At 30.8% G+C, this 21,139-nt stretch overlaps 3 protein-coding genes across 3 annotated transcripts; all 3 read left to right on the top strand.

Annotated features, from left to right (window-relative positions):
- Positions 1-335: 335 nt before the first annotated feature.
- On the top strand, positions 336-1,558 carry LOC132602599 (protein GLUTAMINE DUMPER 5-like). Its single transcript, XM_060315412.1, has one exon. The coding sequence runs from the start codon at positions 888-890 to the stop codon at positions 1,332-1,334; it is 447 nt and encodes a 148-aa protein (XP_060171395.1). The 5' UTR covers positions 336-887; the 3' UTR covers positions 1,335-1,558.
- Positions 1,559-7,464: 5,906 nt separating this feature from the next.
- Positions 7,465-8,702, top strand: LOC132602598 (protein GLUTAMINE DUMPER 5-like). Its single transcript, XM_060315411.1, has one exon. It carries the CDS (start codon positions 8,067-8,069, stop codon positions 8,523-8,525), a length of 459 nt encoding a protein of 152 aa, XP_060171394.1. The 5' UTR covers positions 7,465-8,066; the 3' UTR covers positions 8,526-8,702.
- Positions 8,703-13,596: 4,894 nt separating this feature from the next.
- LOC132602597 (protein GLUTAMINE DUMPER 5-like) lies at positions 13,597-14,944 on the top strand. Its single transcript, XM_060315410.1, has one exon. It carries the CDS (start codon positions 14,284-14,286, stop codon positions 14,740-14,742), a length of 459 nt encoding a protein of 152 aa, XP_060171393.1. The 5' UTR covers positions 13,597-14,283; the 3' UTR covers positions 14,743-14,944.
- The last annotated feature ends 6,195 nt before the right edge of the window (positions 14,945-21,139 follow it).

The following is a 21,139-nucleotide window of genomic DNA, read 5'->3' as shown; positions in this document are numbered from 1 at the left end:
TTCGATATTCACGGGTGTGATTAATTTAGATTTATATTCCGTGGGACACATTAAAGAGAGAAACATTTCCTATCAAAAATTCTTTTCATTTGAATTTGAACCCCAAACCATTATTTAGAAGTACATAAATTCCGTCTATCCCACCACACTCATTAATCGTAAAAAGCAAACTTTAAAAATTGACACGTAAGCTGAATTTTTTTAAATAAATAAATGCACATGTGGCAAGGAGAGTGTATGTCACTCTCCCATATAAGAGTGAGCATCAGCGTTTAGGGGATAAAATATTACGGTTTTAAATAGTTTAGGGGGGTGATAGAACTAAAAATTAGGTAAGGTGTGTCGTAACAAAAACGCTACAAGTTGAGGGGTAATGATGCCTTATCCCTACTTAAAAATCATTTTTTCTTCAGTTAATCCAAACGGGCTCAAAATCACCTAAAGTATAACTAAAAATAATCATTCATAAGGAGTGAGACTAGTAATATTAAAAAATAAAACAAGCTACCTACTATAACAAACTATAATACCCTGATGGCGGTATGCCGTCAACAAATATAAGTTAACTTCAGTTAAGAAATGAGTTCTGAAGCAATAACAGATGAATGAAATTAAATAAAAGAAAAACAAACATTTTGAATAGAAAATGGGAAATTCTATATTATTCATGCATAAAAGAGAAAGATTATAAAAGAAAAAATGTTTATTCCCTCCTAAAAATTTATGACGAAGAGAACCTTATTTGATCCCCCATTAACAATTAACAATTTATTCTATTCTTACAACCTCCTTGTATATAAATAATATACACATATACCATCTCTTCACTTCACAAGCTAAGTAGAAAAGAAAGGAAAATAGCAAATCAGTCCAAAAACTTTAAGAAAATGAGAAGTGTGAGTACCTTTATTGCTGAACCGCCAAAACCAACCATAAAAACCACATTATCCACGTGGCATTCACCGGCACCGTACTTATTTGCCGGTTTAGCAGCTATGTTAGGGTTAATAGCTTTTGCACTTTTAATCTTAGCTTGTTCTTACTGGAAAAGCGCCGGCGAACGCTCCGGCGAGATTACACGCGCCGGAGATGATGCCGGCGCCGGCGAGAAATTGAAGGTTTCGCCGATATTTGAAGAGAAAATTGTAGTGATAATGGCGGGTGATTTGAATCCGAGTTATTTGGCTATGCCTATTACGATTGGGGATGAAAATGGAAGTAAAGTTGAGAAGAAATTGGAAATGGAAAGTGAAGAATCAGGTGATGAGAAGCTTAAAGAAGAAGTAATTATGGAAGTTAGAGAGCAAATTGATGAAGAATTACAAGATAGTTAATCTCAAAACAGAGCCTTTTCTTCATTTGTTATTTTTTTTTGGTATTTGTTTTTTTTTCCTTTTCTTAAAATCCTGTTTTTTATTTGGATTTTAAATTTTGAGTTTCTGGAAGTTTTAATTTTTGATTGAGACAAGAAAGAGTGCGAGAAATTCTCATTTTCCTGTAATTTGTATTTTGGGATTTGACAGAATTTAGTAGGCGTTGCCGGTTGCCACGTTGGACATGAAGTGAGTGATATTTGAAATATGTAGTTGTGCTTGAACATACATTTAATTGGAAAAAAAAAAAAAATTGAAGATTTTCCCGATATTTGAAGAGAAAATTGTAGTTATAATGGTTGGTGATTTGAATCCGAGTTATTTGGCTACGCCTATTTTGAGTAAAGGTTTTTCGATTGGGGATGAAAATGGGAATAAAATTGAGAAGAAATTGGAAATGGAGAGTGAAGCATTAGATGATAAGAAGGTTAAAGCAGTAATTATGGAGGTAATTAGGGACCAAATTCATGAAGAAAGCCACTGAGCTCAAAACAGAGAAATATGTTTTTTTTATTTATTTATTTAAAAAATCCTACTTTTAGTTTGGATTTTCAATTTTGGGGTTTCGGAAATTGTAATTTTATTTGAGACGAAGAAAGATTGAGAGAAATTTTCATTTTCTTGTAATTTGTATATTTTAGAATTTGGCGGAATATAAAATCAGACTAATGCAATTCACGTAAATTGGTTTATATGGTTGAAGTCCAATTTAACCAAAACATTTTTTTGCGCGGATTGCCCTTCTTTTGTGGTGGTCTTTAAATTTTGCCCCTCATATTTGTGATCTTTAAATTATGCCCCTTATATTACTGGTCTTTAATTTTTGCCCTTCGCATTGCAACTCTGAGCGTTCACGCAGAAATCATGAGGTTCTGAGTTCGAACCCCCGCTCAAGCATAAATTAAAAAAAAAAAATACAAGGTAAAGTTTGGGTCGCGTGTATGCCGGATCCGGCATACACTTGCTAAGGAATTACCAAATTTATGTCGGACCCGGCATACTCATGCCTTATGGGCAGAATTGGCATAAGTATGCCGGGTCCGGCATAACTTTGATAATTCTTTAATAAGTTTATGCCGGTGGGGGCATACTTATGGGCAAACTTTATGCCGAACCCGGCATAAACTTGTGAAGGAATTACCAAAGTTATGTCGAACCCGGCATACTTATGCCAAGTCTGCCCATAAGGCATAAGTATGCCGGGTCCGACATAACTTTGGTAATTCCTTCACAAGTGTATGTCGGTAGGGGTATAGCGAAATTTAAACTCTGTCTTGCATTAAAATTTTGACTGTGTGGGAGTTCGAACCTGGAACTCATGAGTTTTAGTCGAAGGGCAAAACTTAAAGATTTCAAATATGAGGGGTAAAATTTAAAGATCACCCCAAAAGAAGGGCAAAATAGAATCGGTAAGTTATGTAATTTTGACTTAAATAAATAGTTTAATTTAATTGCCTCGAAGTGTTGGTTTTGTCCAATATATTTTTAGCCCAAATTTTGTACGAATCAATTTAATAACTTTTTTATTGGAGATAGCAGAATGAGCCATATGAGTAATGGTTAGTTCTGCAATTAGTGATCAGCTTTGTAAAGGAGATTAGTTAAGCAGTTGAATAGCACCTTAGCTGTAGATATTTTTTCTCCTCATCTCCTCTTCTTCTCCAATTCCAAGATCAACAATTTTGATGTCTACAATCTATTTAAATATTCTATTGAAAAAGAATGAAGAAAAAGTTTATTTATCAATCAGATCAAAAGGGCTAAAATGAGAGTTAAATGTGTAAACTTGAACAGTTGTGGGACTAAAAGTAGTCTAATATTACCATTATATATAAGAGCAAATGTGGGACTTTTTGTAGTCCTCACATTATGCTTTGCCCTGTGATGCTGCACCATGTGGCTGCTTACTTTTGCTTTCTTTCATAGTCATGCCCACTTGGGCCTCTCTAATTGGATCATATGGCTTTTTTTTTCTTTCTTCTTTCGTGGATGTCTAAAAATACACTCCTCCCGTTTTAATTTATGTGAACCTTTTCGAAATGTGAGAGATCAAACTTTATAACTTTGATCGTAAATTTTGACATAAATTTCTCAAGTTGGTAAAAATATATTTTATATATTTATAAACTATATAAAAAATATTATAAGTCATGATACTTTATAATTCAAATAATTTAAAAAAAATGTAAGAAAAACGTGATCAAAGAAGCATCTCTTAGACTCTCCAAACAGTAAAAGGTTCACATAAATTGAAACAGGGGAGTATTTCTTTTACTTGTTTATTTTAACAAATCACGAAAGCTTTATTAATTCTTCCTATATTACCCTTATCATTAAGTAACTATATAGAGTATTAATAATCAAACTTAAATTTTCAAAGTATAATTAATAAGGGTAATTAGTATATTTTACTCCTAATAAATAATTTCTTAAGAGAAGTGCTGAGTCAACGAGAGACAAGTAAAAAAGAATCAAGGGAGTACCTGTTCCATTAATTGTTATTACATATTTTCCTAAAATTTATGCCACTTTGGAGTCACTGTTTCATTTCAATCAGAGCATTTATTAGATCTTACTACTTAGTACCCCAATTCTTTTCTTTGGATGTGTTTATGAAGGAAAATATTATGTTAAAACTATTTTTCATCAAAAATAAGTGTGTTCCTACTTATTTTCTTGTATTGGTACGTAAGCAAAAAATATTATCTTAAAATCATTTGTATATAATCTAAACAAGTACTATGGGATGTGGGGTTGGGGCTGGGGTGCGATGGGTGGTGGGGATGGGGGCTACGGGGGTGGGGTACTAAAAATGAGGTGTATTGGAGGGCGGGGAAGACACAATGAATGTGGAATTTCATTTGTGGAACTCGATTTTCCTGCTTCTACTAGAGAAAATGTTTTTAAATAATTTTGACCAACCCAATATGAAAAAATTAAAAAATATTTTTTGATAAATATTCTTCTCCATACCAAACACACACTTTATTTGTTTTAAACCTCCAAAATTTTGCTTCTTTAGTGAATATTGAATATTGTGTCCCTTTGTGTTTGCTAATTCTCCTTCAAAACTTCCTCATAAATAATTTGTTCTTTAAAATTATTCAATTATGACTAAGAAACTTTAATAATTACCAATAAGACACGATTAATGTGTCGTTAAATTAAATTAATTCTACAATAGAAAAATGTGATACAAATAATTTATAGTTTTATAATTAAATTTTCTTATTTTTAGATCATGAGTTAAGCTTGTGTCTCATGCAACTAGTACAATAATAGAGTTAAATAGAGGATAAAAAGCGTCCAATAATTCTATCCTCTTTTCACAATTTGTACTTTATCCAATTTATAGTTTTATAATTAATTTTTCTTATTTTTAGATCATGAGTTAAGCCCGGATCTCATGCAACTAGAACAATAATAATAGAGTTAAATAGAGGATAAAAAGCGTCCAATAATTCTATCCTCTTTTCACAATTTGTACTTTCTCTAATTTACGTCTTGATCATCTCAGATTATAGTATAGTACATCAATGTACGAACTATAGTCTCCCAATTACTGAATAATGTAGTCCTACCATTTGTCAATCCTGTCATTTGTTTTGAAATGAACAATTTTTATATTTTTTTTGTTTCTTTGGGACTCTGGTATCCATTTTAGGACACCGACTAGTATGAATTCACGTCGTATAAGGGTCATTAAGAGGGAAGCGCTTCCTATCAGAGTTGTTTCCATTCTTTAGGCTAGAAGCATAGCTCTCTAATTAGGAGTGGACGGATTCTATCTATTCCACCACAATATTTGATGATTAAAATGAATAATTTATTTCAAATAGACCCAAGTATCCAAAAAAACATTTAACAATATACTATAATTTTCATTTTTTTCTTAAAATAATTAAAAATCAAATTAAATTTGGTTTTGAGAAAATAAACAAAACATTCAGTTTGGAACAGGTTCATTAAGCATTTTGATATTTATGTCGTCATCCAACTTGAAAAAAGTGGCTCAAAGATTATCCATTGGAATACTTCCACTTACAAAAACAAATTAATCTTCTGAGAATCTTTAATACATTTCGATTGCAGAATCGATTAGAAAAGGACGGCACAAAGCGAAAGGCAAATCTTCTTAATTTTATTTTTGATAACTATATGGTATTCGATATTCACCAGTGTGATTAATTAGATTTGTATTACTTGGGACACATTAAAGAGAGAAATGTTTCCTATCAAGAATTCTTTTCATTTCTATAATTTGAACCCGAGACCATTATTTAGAAATTCCGGTTATCCCACCGCACTCATTTAACCTTAAAAAGCAAATCTCCTCTACAACAAAAGTATGTTAGTGCTATGTTACTTAACATTTTCTTAATTAGATGTGGCGAACCATGAAGGGCTCCATATAAATTATCAAATATTCTACAACCAATACATGAAAAGGCGTATTATACTTCGCCAACAAATGTATAAAGTTAGTGACGAAGGTATAATTTGTCCACTATGAAAATGAAAGTAGTTCAACTTTTATTTTTGAAAACTATTACAATTCTATAATATTTTTATACAATTAAAAGAAGTGAAAAAAGGAATTGCAACCATCTTTATAGTACTATACTGAGGCAAATGCATACTTATAAGTTTATAAGCAAGGGGAGCACACGAACCTATTTGGCTATATTGCAAATTACGAACTCTCTCTCTCTCTCTCTCTTTCGTTTTGTATGACACAATTTGAATTATTACAAAGTTTAAGAAAAAATAAGAATTAAAACTTGTGATTTTAAATTATATCGTAATGTTTTTGTCGTTATAAAACATATTATTAAAAATAAAATAGAAATATAAAATTAAGTTACTTCTAAATATATAAAGATGACATTTTTTGAGCCAAATGAAACGAAAAAAGGTGCTACATAAAATAAAACAAAAGAAATATATATTATTAAAAATTGTTGAAATATATATTCATATTAAGTCTACGATTGTTATTATTAGTTCAAATGAATGGTGAGCGCAATACTACTTCACATTTACCTGCACAAAATACTAATACCATCTCCAAAGGCTCAAGCATAGTTGATAAGTATGAGATAATGATATTGTAGTTCATAAAGCATTGTAATTATAGGATCACTTTACACTACTAATGACATTTTTAATTCGCGTCTTTGCTCAATGATTATTGGTGCCCTACTCATAAGCTCAGTGCCTTTTTTAACTTAGCACCACTAGTAATTCAAACGAAAGATAGTTTATTTTATCATCAAAGCAAGGTGATAATATGACTTCTACTAGAGGTCTTGAGTTAGAAAATTTAAAATAGAGAAATTTATTCACAGTAATAAGAAGTGCTTCATTTTTAGTGGGCCCTACACAAGGGCAGAGCCATCTAGAAGCGAGGGGTTCAAATGATACCCTTTCACCCAAAATTTTATTTATATATATATAAGGGTTAAATTCCTTTGACATGAAACAGAAGCGTGAGCTAGCATATAAAAAGTTGAATCATTTTAATGAGCTCAAGATTTAAATGAGTCGCACATACACTTTGATATATGTTTCACGACGCCGAGGGCTCCTCAAAAAACTAGAGGGATATTATGACATTTCTAATTGATTGTTTTATAAATTTTTAGCTCTTCTATTGTCCTACGCAACACGAATCCATATTAATCGAATTAGTGAATACGAGAAGGGTGAGCTAGCCTATAAAGTTGAATCATTTTAATGAGCTTAAGATCAAAATGAGTTGCACACACATTAGCACGTGTTCCACGATGTAGAGAGCACCGATCAAATGAGCGGTGATATTATGACATTTTCTAATTAATTGTCTTTTAAAATTATAACTCTACTATTATCCTACGTGACATGAATCAAAATTAACCAAATTTGCAGATGGAGTATCAAAATACAGAATGATTATTACTCCCTCCAGTTCATAATAAATGCCCACTTACCTTTTTTATTTTGGTTAAAAAATAAGTATCCACTTACATAATAAAAAAGATCAGTTAATTATTCTTTTTTTATTTAATTTTCAATATTTAGATAAGTGAGTTTTTATATAATCAAGAAACTATATTAACTAGGTAATATTTAATTAAAGATAATTAAATCAAAATACTTCATTTTTATTCTAAGAATTAATATTTTCTTAAGGATGTATTAAAGGTTGAGTGGATACTCAGTGGGCTTTTGACCATGAAAATAAAATATTTTTCACTTTATTTGAAATTTTAAAATTGGAGTTGAAGATTGAATTGTGTTTAATTATTATCTTTGTAAAGAATATTTGATTGTTTGAATATATTGAAACTGAAAAAAGTGAAAACAAAGTTTTGCCAAATGCTGGTTTCCAAAAAAAAAAAAAAAATTCCCCCAAAAATGAAAAATTCTCATTGGCAAACGAGTTCAAAAAGTGAAAATATTTTGAACCAATGGAGTAAAAAGAAAAAGTGCCTTTCATTTTTCTCATTATAAAATTGCATGATGATTCCCCATTGAGAAAGAACTTCAACCTTCCTTCTTTTTTAACCTCCCTTTTCTCTCTTCCCTATTCCTCCACTAAAATCATTTCATATAAATACACATCTACCATCTTTGCACTTCTCAAGCTAAGCAAAAAAAAAAAAAAAAACAGTTCTAAATTTTCCTTTAAACAGAGCAAATTTAAAGAAAGAAATGAGAACAGTGAGTACCTTCATTGCTTCTCCATCAATTTCACCGCCAGCGATCATTCAAAGATCGCCATGGTATTCTCCGGCGCCATATCTATTCGCCGGAGTAGCAGCCATGCTAGTTTTGATAACTTTTGCTCTAGTAATTTTGGCTTGTTCTTACTGGAAACACTCTGGTTATCCAAGAGAAAATAGTGATACTGAATCCGGGGAAGGAGAGAAGTTGAAGGTTGTGCCGATATTTGAAGAGAAAATTGTAGTTATAATGGCTGGTGATTTGAATCCAACTTTTTTAGCTACACCTATTTCAAGTAGAGGTAATTCTTTTGGTGGTGGAGATAAATGTGAGAAGAAAATGGAAAAGGAAAGTGAAGAATTAACTGATGAGAAGGTTAAAGAAGAAGTAATTACAATGGAAGTTAGGGATCAAGTTAATGAAGAATCTCAAGAGAGCCATTTATAAAGCAACTAAGCCAAAAAAAAAAAAAAATAAGAAGAGCTTTTTCATCTTCCTCCTTTTTTTTTTTCTTCTTCTTCAAGAATTCTGTATTTTGGTTTATATTTCAATTTTGAGATCCGGGAAATTGTAATTTTTGGTTGAGATAAGTAAGAGTTAGAAAATTTTCTAATTTTCTAGTAATATATGCGTTTTTGGTATTTATTGTAATTGTTAGAATGATTCATATTGATATCATGATTTATAAATAGTACTAGTGAAGTATCCCGGGCTTTGCACGGTACAGCCACGACATTAATAAATAAAGGATATAATTGATATCATTATAAATTTGCTCAAGATGGAATATGTTAAATTTCTTATGCATATAAATAGTAATTTAATTTATATTAAATAAAAATTATATATATTTTTTTTAAAGTAGACTTAGATGAAGTGGATTTTGCATTAGCAGATCTAAAAAAAATAGATAAATGAAAAAGTATAGGTATATATAAATTTTATAGACATTTTTTTATTTAAAAGCTTTGACTTCACATCTAAATAGATGCAATTTAACGTTTTAATGTTAATTTATTTTAAATTTTAACGCTTACTTTATGATTTTCTTTATGTTTCATTCTAAACTAATAATAACAACAACAAAAGAAGAAGAAAAGGAAAAACTAAAACCAAACTGAATACATATAATCTGAAATCCACTGAATAAAATTTTCAAAATCTCGTATATATATTGTCTTGTCCGTTTTCCTTTTATTTTTATTTTTGTATTTTCATTTTCTTTCTTAATTCCCTACCTGCTCATTTTCCACTAAATATCAAATTCATTTATGCGCAAGTGGAGGGGAGCACTGTAAATTCAATATATTATTACATTGTTTTATTGTATATACTCACAAAATGCTTCTTAAACAATTACACACTCAAAATTATTTTAGTTTTTATTCTTCATTTATATCTCTCACCCGAGAGTATGCTCGTCAGTTTTCACCTTGGAATACTCTGGATGTCTTGTGCTTTTAGTTTATAATAATTTTGAGAATACAATTGTTTGGATTAGTTTTGTAAATAAAATTGAAAATTTAAGGTTTTTTATTTTAATTAGATATTTTTAGAAGATTAAATCATAAATAACATCTATTTTATTGAACCATCACTTAAACCTAAAATATGATTAAAACTCATCATATATGTCAGAATAATTAAATTATTTCAGAAAAATATACGTACTATCAAATTAAAGGACTTATTCTAAATAAAATGACTTTAATTTTTCAAAAAGTGACCGAGGGTTTTGAAAAAAAGAATATAACTACTAAAATAGATATACTATAATGAATGAAATAAGCAGATTTTACAGCCTTCCATTTCTACAACTCCACCTTTTGTCTTCCTTCTTCCATTTTTTTCTTCGCTAGTCAATTAATTATTGTCTTCACATATATAGAGAATAATTAAGAAAAGAAAAGCTATGAAACCGAATATGTTAAAGATAAAACCCCTCTTCAATGTTCCTTTTGGACATAAAATTACTATGAATCTATATAAAGGCGAAAAAGAATACAATAACTTATGGAATTGCATTTGTAACTTTTTGAGATTATAACATAATTACATCAAGGACCTCGAGAATTGTCTTGTCTCTTCCGGTCTTTCAACAATATTTTACTCCTGCTTGAATTACCGGAAAACTCAAGGAATCTCCTTTAAGGTCTTCATCCTAAAAGCAGACAAAATAGAAGAAGAACAAAGAAAAATCTTGTACATAACATTAATTTCGTAAAGGGTAGATGAAACCAAAGCATATTTAATTGAATCATAGTTCCTAGACTTTTGTCGAAGCAGGGGAAGACAAAAATACAACAATCTAAAATTCGCAATAGCACAAAAATTAAACATAAAGATGTATGATAAAACAAATCAATCTAATATTAGAAATAAAACAACAATGTAGGAAAACAAAATAATCAAACAAAAATAAATAATATTTCTCCGTCGTTGGAAGAACAAAAGAACACACTATTACTCTATCATTTGGAAGAATTTAATTGAATGATTGTTTGCAACCTTCTTGTTTCCAACTTAAATAGTAGAAGAACTTTTATTCTCTATTAATTAAGAATTAAGAAAAACGGTTACAAATGACTTATTAGGAAAAGTTGAAAAAACCAAACGGATAGAAGTGGATGAAAAGGTGCAATTAAATAATTAAGAGGTGTAATTAAGCTAATTAATAGAGTGGCTTTTGAATTATTTAATAGATAGTATATTGATTTTAAAATGAGAAAAAATTCAAAAAAAGGAGATAAAAGATAATTAGGGTTCTAGGCCATAGAGAGGTGTCACATCACCTTGTCTATGCCTAGCTTTATATTATATATAGATTTGCGAAGGCGATTTATATGTTGCATTTTTCTAGTAGCTGTGTACAAGTCAGTATTTATCGAATGTGATTTATAAGTCGTAATAATTGAATATGATTTATAGTTTGATCTTGAAGTGAAATTTGAGCTTTTTTTTCTGGTTGTCACTAATAATAATTAAACTACGAACAATTAACTTCGATGAAACTAATTTTTCGAGTTGAGTTATGACTTATGATTAATGTAAATAATCTTATCATGGTATGTAGGATTCATCTTTATTGTTGGGTTTATTCAATTTGAGCCCCTATATTATTTTGTAAAGCTTCGAATGTTTATTCCTGAGCATGCGGTTATTATAATTTTTCATGTTAAGTGATTTAACTGGATATACGATATATAACAATGATTAATTGACAAAAGTACATGTGTAAACATGGCGTTCATCTATAATTTGTTATAAAGAATACAAATTTTTACCTTTACATGTAACTCTGATGTTCTCCACTAACCTTATTTTCCTCGTGAACATCTTTTTTTACTACTTGATAGGGTCATTTATTGATAAAATTTGAGGTGATTCCAATTAATTTGAAAAGTGAACATGTTCAAGTGATAGGGAAATCTTAGCGTAATTGGTAAAGTTATTATCACGTGATTAGGAAGTCACGGGTTTGAATCGTGAAAACAACCTCTTGTAGAAATGGAGGGTAAAGCGGCGTGCAATAGACCCTTGTGGTCCGATCCTTCCTTGAATCCCGCGCATAGCGGGAGCTTAGTGTATCGTGTTGCTAAATTTTAATGTACAAGCGAAGTCTTAATATTGTTGTCATGTGATCAGGAGGTCATGGTTCGATTCGTGGAAACAACCTCTTGCAGAAATGCAAGGTAAATCTGCGTGCAATAGACCTTTGTGGTACGATCCTTCCCTAAATCTCGCGCATAGCGGGAGCTAGGTGCATCGTGCTGCCATTTTTTAATGTACAAGTGAAGTCTTAATATTGATGCCATGTGACCAGGTGGTCACGGTTCGAGTCGTGAAAACAACCTCTTGCAGAAATGCAGGGTAAAGCTGTGTGCAATAAACCCTTGTGGTCCAATCCTTCCCTGAATCCCGCGCATAACGGGAGGTTAGTGCACCGTGCTGCCATTTTTTACATGTACAAAGTGAAGTCTTAATATTGCTGCCATTTTTTACATGTACATGTTTTCACATGTTCGAGTCGTGAAAACAACCACTTGTAGAAATGCAGGATAAAGCTGCTTGCAATAGACCCTTGTGATCCGATCTGTCCCTAAATCTCATGCATTGTGAAAGCTTAGTGCACCTTGCTGCCTTTTTTACATGTACGAGTGAAGTCTTGATATGAAAGCTTTAACGGTTAAGCTTATAATGAGTTTATATTTGACACTTTAAAAGGAGCTAGGAATTTCAATCGGAAAAGGGTAAAAAATAACCCTGTACTATCAGAAAATGGCCAAATATACCCTTCGTTATACTTTGGGTCCAAATATACCCTTCCAGTTATACTTTCGGTTCAAATATACCCTTCGTCCGTTAAGTTTCCCCAAAAAAGTGCTACATAAAATAAAACAAAAGAAATATATATTACTAAAAATTGTTGAAATATATATTCATATTAAGTCTACGATTGTTATTATTAGTTCAAATGAATGGTGAGTGCAATACTACTTCACATTTACCTGCATAAAATACTAATACCATCTCCAAAGGCTCAATCATAGTTGATAAGTATGAGATAATGATATTGTAGTTCATAAAGCATTGTAATTATAGGATCACTTTACACCACTAATGACATTTTTAATTAGCGTCTTTGCTCAATGATTATTGGTGCCCTACTCATAAGCTCAGTGCTTTTTTAACTTAGCACCACTAGTAATTCAAACGAAAGATAGTTTATTTTATCATCAAAGCAAGGTGATAATATGACTTCTACTACAGGTCTTGAGTTAGAAAAATTAAAATAGAGAATTTTTTTCACAGTAATAAAAAGTGCTTCATTTTTAGTGGGCCCTACACAAGGGCAGAGCCATCTAGAAGCAAGGGGTTCAAATGATACCCTTTCACCCAAAATTTTATTTATTTATATATGTGTATATTATAAATTAAAAACAATAAAATGTATCATATATATAAGGGTTAAATTCCTTTGACATGAAACAGAAGCTTGAGCTAGCATATAAAAAGTTGAATCATTTTAATGAGGTCAAGATTTAAATGAGTCACACATACACTCTGATATATGTTTCACGACGCCGAGGGCTCCTCAAAAAACTAGAGGGATATTATGACATTTCTAATTAATTGTTTTATAAATTTTTAGCTCTTCTATTGTCCTACGCAACACGAATCCATATTAATCGAATTAGCGAATACGAGAAGGGTGAGCTAGCCTATAAAGTTTGAATCATTTTAATGAGCTTAGGATCAAAATGAGTTGCACATACATATTAGTACGTGTTCCCCAATGTTGAGAGCACTGATCAAACGAGCGGCGATATTATGACATTTTCTAATTAATTGTCTTTTAAAATTATAACTCTACTATTATCCTACGTGACACGAATCAAAATTAACCAAATTTGCAGATGGAGTATCAAAATACAGGATGATTATTACTCCCTCCGGTTCATAATAAGTGTTCACTTACCTTTTTTATTTTGGTTCAAAAATAAGTATCCATTTACATAATAAAAAAGATCAGTTAATTATTCTTTTTTTTTAATTTTCAATATTTAGATAAGTGAGTTTTTATATAATCAAGAAACTATATTAACTAGGTAATATTTAATTAAAGATAATTTAATCAAAATACTCCATTTTTATTCTAAGAATTAATATTTTCTTAAGGATGTACTAAAGGTTGAGTGGATACTCAGTGGGCTTTTGACCATGAAAATAAAATATTTTTTACTTTATTTGAAATTTTAAAATTAGAGTTGAAGATTGAATTGTGTTTAATTATTGTCTTTGCAAAGAATATTTGATTGTTTCAATATATTGAAACTGAAAAAAGTGAAAACAAAGTTTTGCCAAACGCTGGTTTCCAAAAAAAAAAAAAAAAAAATTCCCCCAAAAATGAAAAATTCTCATGGCAAACGAGTTCAAAAAGTGAAAATATTTTGAACCAATGGAGTAAAAAGAAAAAGTGCCTTTCATTTTTCTCATTATAAAATTGCATGATGATTCCCCATTGAGAAAGAACTTCAAACTTCCTTCTTTTTTAACCTCCCTTTTCTCTCTTCCCTATTCCTCCACTAAAATCATTTCATATAAATACACATCTACCATCTTTGCACTTCTCAAGCTAAGCCAAAAAAAAAAAAAAAAAACAGTTCTAAATTTTCCTTTAAACAGAGCAAATTTAAAGAAAGAAATGAGAACAGTGAGTACCTTCATTGCTTCTCCATCAATTTCACCGCCAGCGATCATTCAAAGATCGCCATGGTATTCTCCGGCGCCATATCTATTCGCCGGAGTAGCAGCCATGCTAGTTTTGATAACTTTTGCTCTAGTAATTTTGGCTTGTTCTTACTGGAAACACTCTGGTTATCCAAGAGAAAATAGTGATACTGAATCCGGGGAAGGAGAGAAGTTGAAGGTTGTGCCGATATTTGAAGAGAAAATTGTAGTTATAATGGCTGGTGATTTGAATCCAACTTTTTTAGCTACACCTATTTCAAGTAGAGGTAATTCTTTTGGTGGTGGAGATAATTGTGAGAAGAAAATGGAAAAGGAAAGTGAAGAATTAACTGATGAGAAGGTTAAAGAAGAAGTGATTACAATGGAAGTTAGGGATCAAGTTAATGAAGAATCTCAAGAGAGCCATTTATAAAGCAACTAAGCCAAAAAAAAATTAAGAAGAGCTTTTTCATCTTCCTCCTTTTTTTTTTCTTCTTCTTTAAGAATTCTCTATTTTGGTTTATATTTCAATTTTGAGATCCGGGAAATTGTAATTTTTGGTTGAGATGAGTAAGAGTTAGAAAATTTTCTAATTTTTTAGTAATATATGCGTTTTTGGTATTTATTGTAATTGTTAGAATGATTCATATTGATATCATGATTTATAAATGGTATTAGTGAAGTACCTGCGCTTTGCACGGTACAGCCACGACATTAATAAATAAAGGATATAATTGATACCATTATAAATTTGCTCAAGATGGAATATGTTAAATTTCTTATGCATATAAATAGTAATTTAATTTATATTAAATAAAAATTATATATATATTTTTAAAAAAAGTAGACTTAGATGAAGTGAATTTTTCATTAGCACATATAAAAAAAATAGATAAATGAAAAAGTATAGGTATATATAAATTTTATAGTCATTTTCTTATTTAAAAGCTTTGACTTCACATCTAAATAGATTCAATTTAACGTTTTAATGTTAACTTATTTTAAATTTTAACGCTTACTTTATGATTTTCTTTATGTTTCATTCTAAACTACTAATAACAACAATAAAAGAAGAAGAAAAGGAAAAACTAAAACCAAACTGAATACATATAATCTGAAATCCAGTGAATAAAATTTTCAAAATCTCGTATATATATTGTCTTATCCATTTTCCTTTTATTTTTATTTTTGTATTTTCATTTTCTTTCTTAATTCCCTACCCGCTCATTTTCCACTAAATATCAAATTCGTTTATGCGCAAGTGGAGGGGAGCACTGTAAATTCAATATACTATTACATTGTTTTATTGTATATACTCACAAAATGCTTCTTAAACAATTTACACACTCAAAATTATTTTAGTTTTTATTATTCATTTATATCTCTCACCCGAGAGTATGCTCGTCAGTTTTCACCTTGGAATACTCTGGATGTCTTATGCTTTTAGTTTATAATAATTTTGAGAATACAATTGTTTGGATTATTTTTGTAAATAAAATTGAAAATTTAAGGTTTTTTATTTTAATTAGATATTTTTAGAAGATTAAATCATAAATAACATCTATTTTATTGAACCATCACTTAAACCTAAAATATGATTAAAACTCCTCATCTATGTCAGAATAATTAAATTATTTCAGAAAAATATACGTACTATCAAATTAAAAGGACTTATTCCAAATAAAATGATTTTAATTGTTCAAAGAGTGACAGAGGGTTTTGGAAAAAAGAATATAACTACTAAAATAGATATACTATAATGAATGAAATAAGAAGATTTTACAGCCTTCCATTTCTACAACTCCACCTTTTGTCTTCCTTCTTCCATTTTTTTCTTCGTTAGTCAATTAATTATTGTCTTCACATATATAGAGAATAATTAAGAAAAGAAAAGCTATGAAACCGAATATGTTAAAGATAAAATACCTCTTCAATATTCCTTTTGGACATAAAATTACTGCGAATCTATATAAAGGCGAAAAAGAATACAATAACTTATGGAATTGCATTTGTAACTTTTTGAGATTATAACATAATTACATCAAGGACCTCAAGAATTGCCTTGTCTCTTCCGGTCTTTCGACAATATTTTACTCCTGCTTGAATTACCGGAAAACTCAAGGAATCTCCTTTAAGGTCTTCATCCTAAAAGCGGACAAAATAGAAGAAGAACAAAGAAAAATCTTGTACATAACATTAATTTCGTAAAGGGTAGATGAAACCAAAGCATATTTAATTGAATCATAGTTCCTAGACTTTTGTTGAAGCAGGGGAAGACAAAAAATACAACAATCGCACAAAAATTAAACATAAAGATGTATGATAAAACAAATCAATCTAATATTAGAAATAAAACAACAATGTAGGAAAACAAAATAATCAAACAAAAATAAATAATATTTCTCCGTCGTTGGAAGAACAAAAGAACACACTATTACTCTATCATTTGGAAGAATTTAATTGAATGATTGTTTGCAACCTTCTTGTTTCCAACTTAAATAGTAGAAGAGCTTTTATGCTCTATTAATTAAGAATTAAGAAAAACGGTTACAAATGACTTATTAGGAAAAGTTGGAAAAATCAAACGGATAGAAGTGGATGAAAAGGTGCAATTAAATAATTAAGAGGTGTAATTAAGCTAATTAATAGAGTGGCTTTTGAATTATTTAATAGATAGTATATTGATTTTAAAATGAGAGAAAATTCAAAAAAAGGAGAAAAAAGATAATTAGGGTTCTAGGCCATAGAGAGGTGTCACACAGAGGCGGATCTAGAATTTGAAGGTGGCGGGTGCCACTATTTTCTTCAATGTACATCTTGTTAGAAACGTATATTTGGGTCGGGTCCATCTCTTTTTAATTTATTCAGGTCAAATTAATAGGTTTTTTTTTATTTGCAAATATGAAAATTACATCTCAAAAATCAAGAAACGAACATAATTAGCATCTAAACAAGGAATCACACTCATTAACACCCATTAACAACAGAAGTAAAATCAACATTTTCACCAGGGACTTGCATCTCTTATGTATATTAAAAAAAATGAATTTGCACAAGTAAAATAACATCTTCAATAAGAGAATTACACCAATTAAAATAAGAAAAATAATAGAAAAACTCTTCAATAGGTAAATACACCCCATAAGTAAATGTAGAATTAGATAAACAACAAGTTCTCAAAAATAAATCATAAATTTCATGTTTTTTCTAAGCAGTGATTACGAAATTTTCATCACAATTTAAGTAGTAAAAGTGATTTAAATTGAAATTATACGTACTCTAATTCATTTATCATTTTATTATTAAGTACTCCAATTCATTTCTCGTGTTATTTATTGCTTATTAAGAGTATCCCAAGTCAAATATAGACAAGTAAACATGGACGGAGGGGGTAATAAACAAAAGAAATTATAAACATTTTTTTTTTTTTTTGATCTCAATCCAAAATTCCCATTGAGACCCAAGTTTTTCGAATTAACTACTCACATATTTGACATTAAGAGAAATGCTTAATTTAAGGGATTTTGAAGTTTCTATTTATGTGTTCTCGCTAGAGATCACAAATAAAATAATAGAAAACAGAAAAGGCAATATAAATAATAAAAAGATAAATAAAAAATTGGGAGGGTCGAAAAGGGAAGTACTGGTACAAAGGAAGTAAAAAGCGCAAAGAAAAATAGGAGTCGAAAAATGTCCAAGATAGATTTAAACTTGTGTCAGTCAGCCGTGACACCTTTGTCTAATTTACGATTGGGGGTGGCAGGATCAAATATTTAACCTAATTTAAACAAATTACAACATAAGTATATAAAAAATTTATTAATCGAGAGGGTGCCATGCCATCCCCACCCTAAAGGGTGGATCCGCCTCTGGTGTCACATCACCTTATCTCTGTCTAACTTTATATTATATATAGATTTGCGAAGGCGATTTATATGTTGCATCTTTCTTAGTAGTTGTGTACAAGTCAATATTTATCGAATGTGATTTATAAGTCGTAATAATTGAATATGATTTATAGTTTGATCTTGAAGTGGAATTTGAGTTTTTTTTTTTTTTTTCTGGTTGTCATTAATAATAATTAAACTACGAACAATTAACTTCGATGAAACTAATTTTTCGAGTTGAGTTATGACTTATGATTAATGTAAATAATCTTATCATGGTATGTAGGATTCATCTTTATTATTGGGTTTATTCAATTTGAGCCCCTATATTATTTTGTAAAGCTTCGAATGTTTATTCCTGAGCATGCGGTTATTATAACTTTTCATGTTAAGTGATTTAACTGGATATATAATATATAACAATGATTAATTGACAAAAGTACATGTGTAAACATGGCGTTCATCTATGATTTGTTATAAAGAATACAAATTTTTACCTTTACATGTAACTGTGATGTTCTCCACTAACCTTATTTTCCTCGTGAACATCTTTTTTTACTACTTGATAGGGTCATTTATTGATAAAATTTGAGGTGATTCCAATTAATTTGAAAATTGAACATGTTCAAGTGATAGGGGAATCTTGGCGTAATTGGTAAAGTTATTGTCACGTGATTAGGAAGTCACGGGTTTGAATCGTGAAAACAACCTCTTGTAGAAATGGAGGGTAAAGCGGCGTGCAATAGACCCTTGTGGTCCGACCCTTCCTTGAATCCCGCGCATAGCGGGAGCTTAGTGCACCGTGTTGCTAATTTTTAATGTACAAGCGAAGTCTTAATATTGCTGCCATGTGACCAGGAGGTCACGGTTCGAGTCGTGGAAACAACCTCTTGCAGAAATGCAGGGTAAAACTGCGTGCAATAGACCCTTGTGGTCCAATCCTTCCCTGAATCCCGCGCATAACAGGAGGTTAGTGCACTGTGCTGCCATTTTTTACACGTACAAGTGAAGTCTTAATATTGCTGCCATTTTTTACATGTACATGTTTTCACATGTTCGAGTCGTGAAAACAACCTCTTGCAGAAATACAGGATAAAGCTGCGTGCAATAGACCCTTGTAATCCGATCTGTCCCTGAATCTCATGCATTGCGAAAGCTTAGTGCACCTTGCTGCCTTTTTTAGTGAAGTCTTGATATGAAAGCTTTAACGGTTAAGCTTATAATGAGTTTATATTTGATACTTTAAAAAGAGCTAGGAATTTCAATCGGAAAAGGGTCAAAAATAACCCTGTACTATCAGAAAATGGCCAAATATACCCCTCGTTATACTTTGGGTCCAAATATACCCTACCAGTTATACTTTCGGTTCAAATATACCCTACCAGTTATACTTTCGGTTCAAATATACCCTTCGTCCGTTAAGTTTCCCAAAATGGACATCTATTCACATGTGGCATTGACATTTTTGATGAGATGGACGTCACGTGGCATGTCACCTCACACCCCCAACCCATTTTACTTCTTCCCTTCACCTTCTTCTTCCGCCACCATTGCAAATATGGGTTGGATTGTGCTATGTTTTTGTCCAGCGAAGTGGTCTTGGCGGAGGTACGGCGAAGTGCCGCCGGTGTAAGGAGAACGTGATCCCCGTCCCCGATTCCCCTGTTTCCTTGTTCTCAAGAACAAACCACTCATCAACTATCAGACAAGGACGTCACTTTCATCACCGAAAATCACAAATATACCGGCTTCTTGTCCAATCTAGATACCAAGCCAATTAATAAGTAAGCAATTATTGACATGTACGTTTTTGGAAATTAATGCACATACAAAAACTGTTTCTGATTCATTTTTCTGGGAAAGTAAATTTTAATCTTGGATGTGGTTTTGTGTGTTACAAAGGTGTTCGTAAATAAGCAATTCTGCACATGTTTTTTTGGTTGGTTTTAACTTTATTTATTTTTGTGGATTGATGCAAACATAGCAAAAAAAAAAAAATCATTTTGATTTGTTAAGTTGGATGACTTGCAACGGTGGTGGAAGAAGTAAAGGGAGGAGGTAAAATGCATTGGGAGTGTGAGGTGGCATGCCACGTGGCGTCCACCTCATCAAAAATGTTAATACCACATGTGAGTATATGCCCACTTTAGAAAACTTAACGGATAAAGGGTATATTTGAACCGAAAGTATAACTGGAGAGGTATATTTGGACCCAAAGTATAACGAGGGGTATATTTGACCCTTATCTGATAGTACAGGGGTATATTTGACCCTTTTCCGGATTTCAATAAGATAATCTTGTGCGTCCATTAAGTCGAAAGTTTTTTGTTTATAATTGAAAAAAGAAAAATATCAGTTTAGATATATTATCCAAAGTTCCTTTATTAATTTAGTAAATTATAATATCCTGCATTTTAATCCCCCATCATAGAGGAGAATAAAGTGATTGACAGAAGTGATTAGGAGTATATATGCTTTAATGTGGGTTTTAATTGCGTTTGGCGCATAAGAGAAAAAAATAAATTAATCATGTCATTTCTCGTGGTGTTTTTCTGGATGGTGGCCGGTTGGAATCACAATGGAAAAAAGATCAAGACAAGTTAAAAAAATATGTCATAGATTAACTCGTCCGAATCAAAGTTAAATAAAATATCCATATGGTGTTTTTTTCTTGCACATTTTTTTACAGAAATTGTTTAATCATCAAACTGGGAAAAGAAGTTCAGTTTTTTCAAAAGAAAAAAAACTATAAAGAGGAAAGTGTGCGAGTGCACAACAAACTAAAAATGAAACTATTTTCTGCTGTAGTCCAAATTGACAGAGACTTTTGGATGAATTAGTTTTGGTTGTGTCTAATCTGATCCATCAATAAGTCTACAGTAGGATTTCTCACTTTAGAAATAAAAATAGAGAAAAATAAAGAAACAAAAGCAAAAATATATT

This window comes from Lycium barbarum, chromosome 7 (genome assembly GCF_019175385.1).
Source record: "Lycium barbarum isolate Lr01 chromosome 7, ASM1917538v2, whole genome shotgun sequence".
Taxonomy (NCBI): domain Eukaryota; kingdom Viridiplantae; phylum Streptophyta; class Magnoliopsida; order Solanales; family Solanaceae; genus Lycium; species Lycium barbarum.
This window is presented reverse-complemented; position numbering and strand designations above follow the sequence as displayed.

Coding starts and splice junctions, on each gene's coding strand:
- LOC132602597 (XM_060315410.1), top strand. CDS start 14,284: ATGAGAACAGTGAGTACCTTCATTGCTTCTCCATCAATTTCACCGCCA.
- LOC132602598 (XM_060315411.1), top strand. CDS start 8,067: ATGAGAACAGTGAGTACCTTCATTGCTTCTCCATCAATTTCACCGCCA.
- LOC132602599 (XM_060315412.1), top strand. CDS start 888: ATGAGAAGTGTGAGTACCTTTATTGCTGAACCGCCAAAACCAACCATA.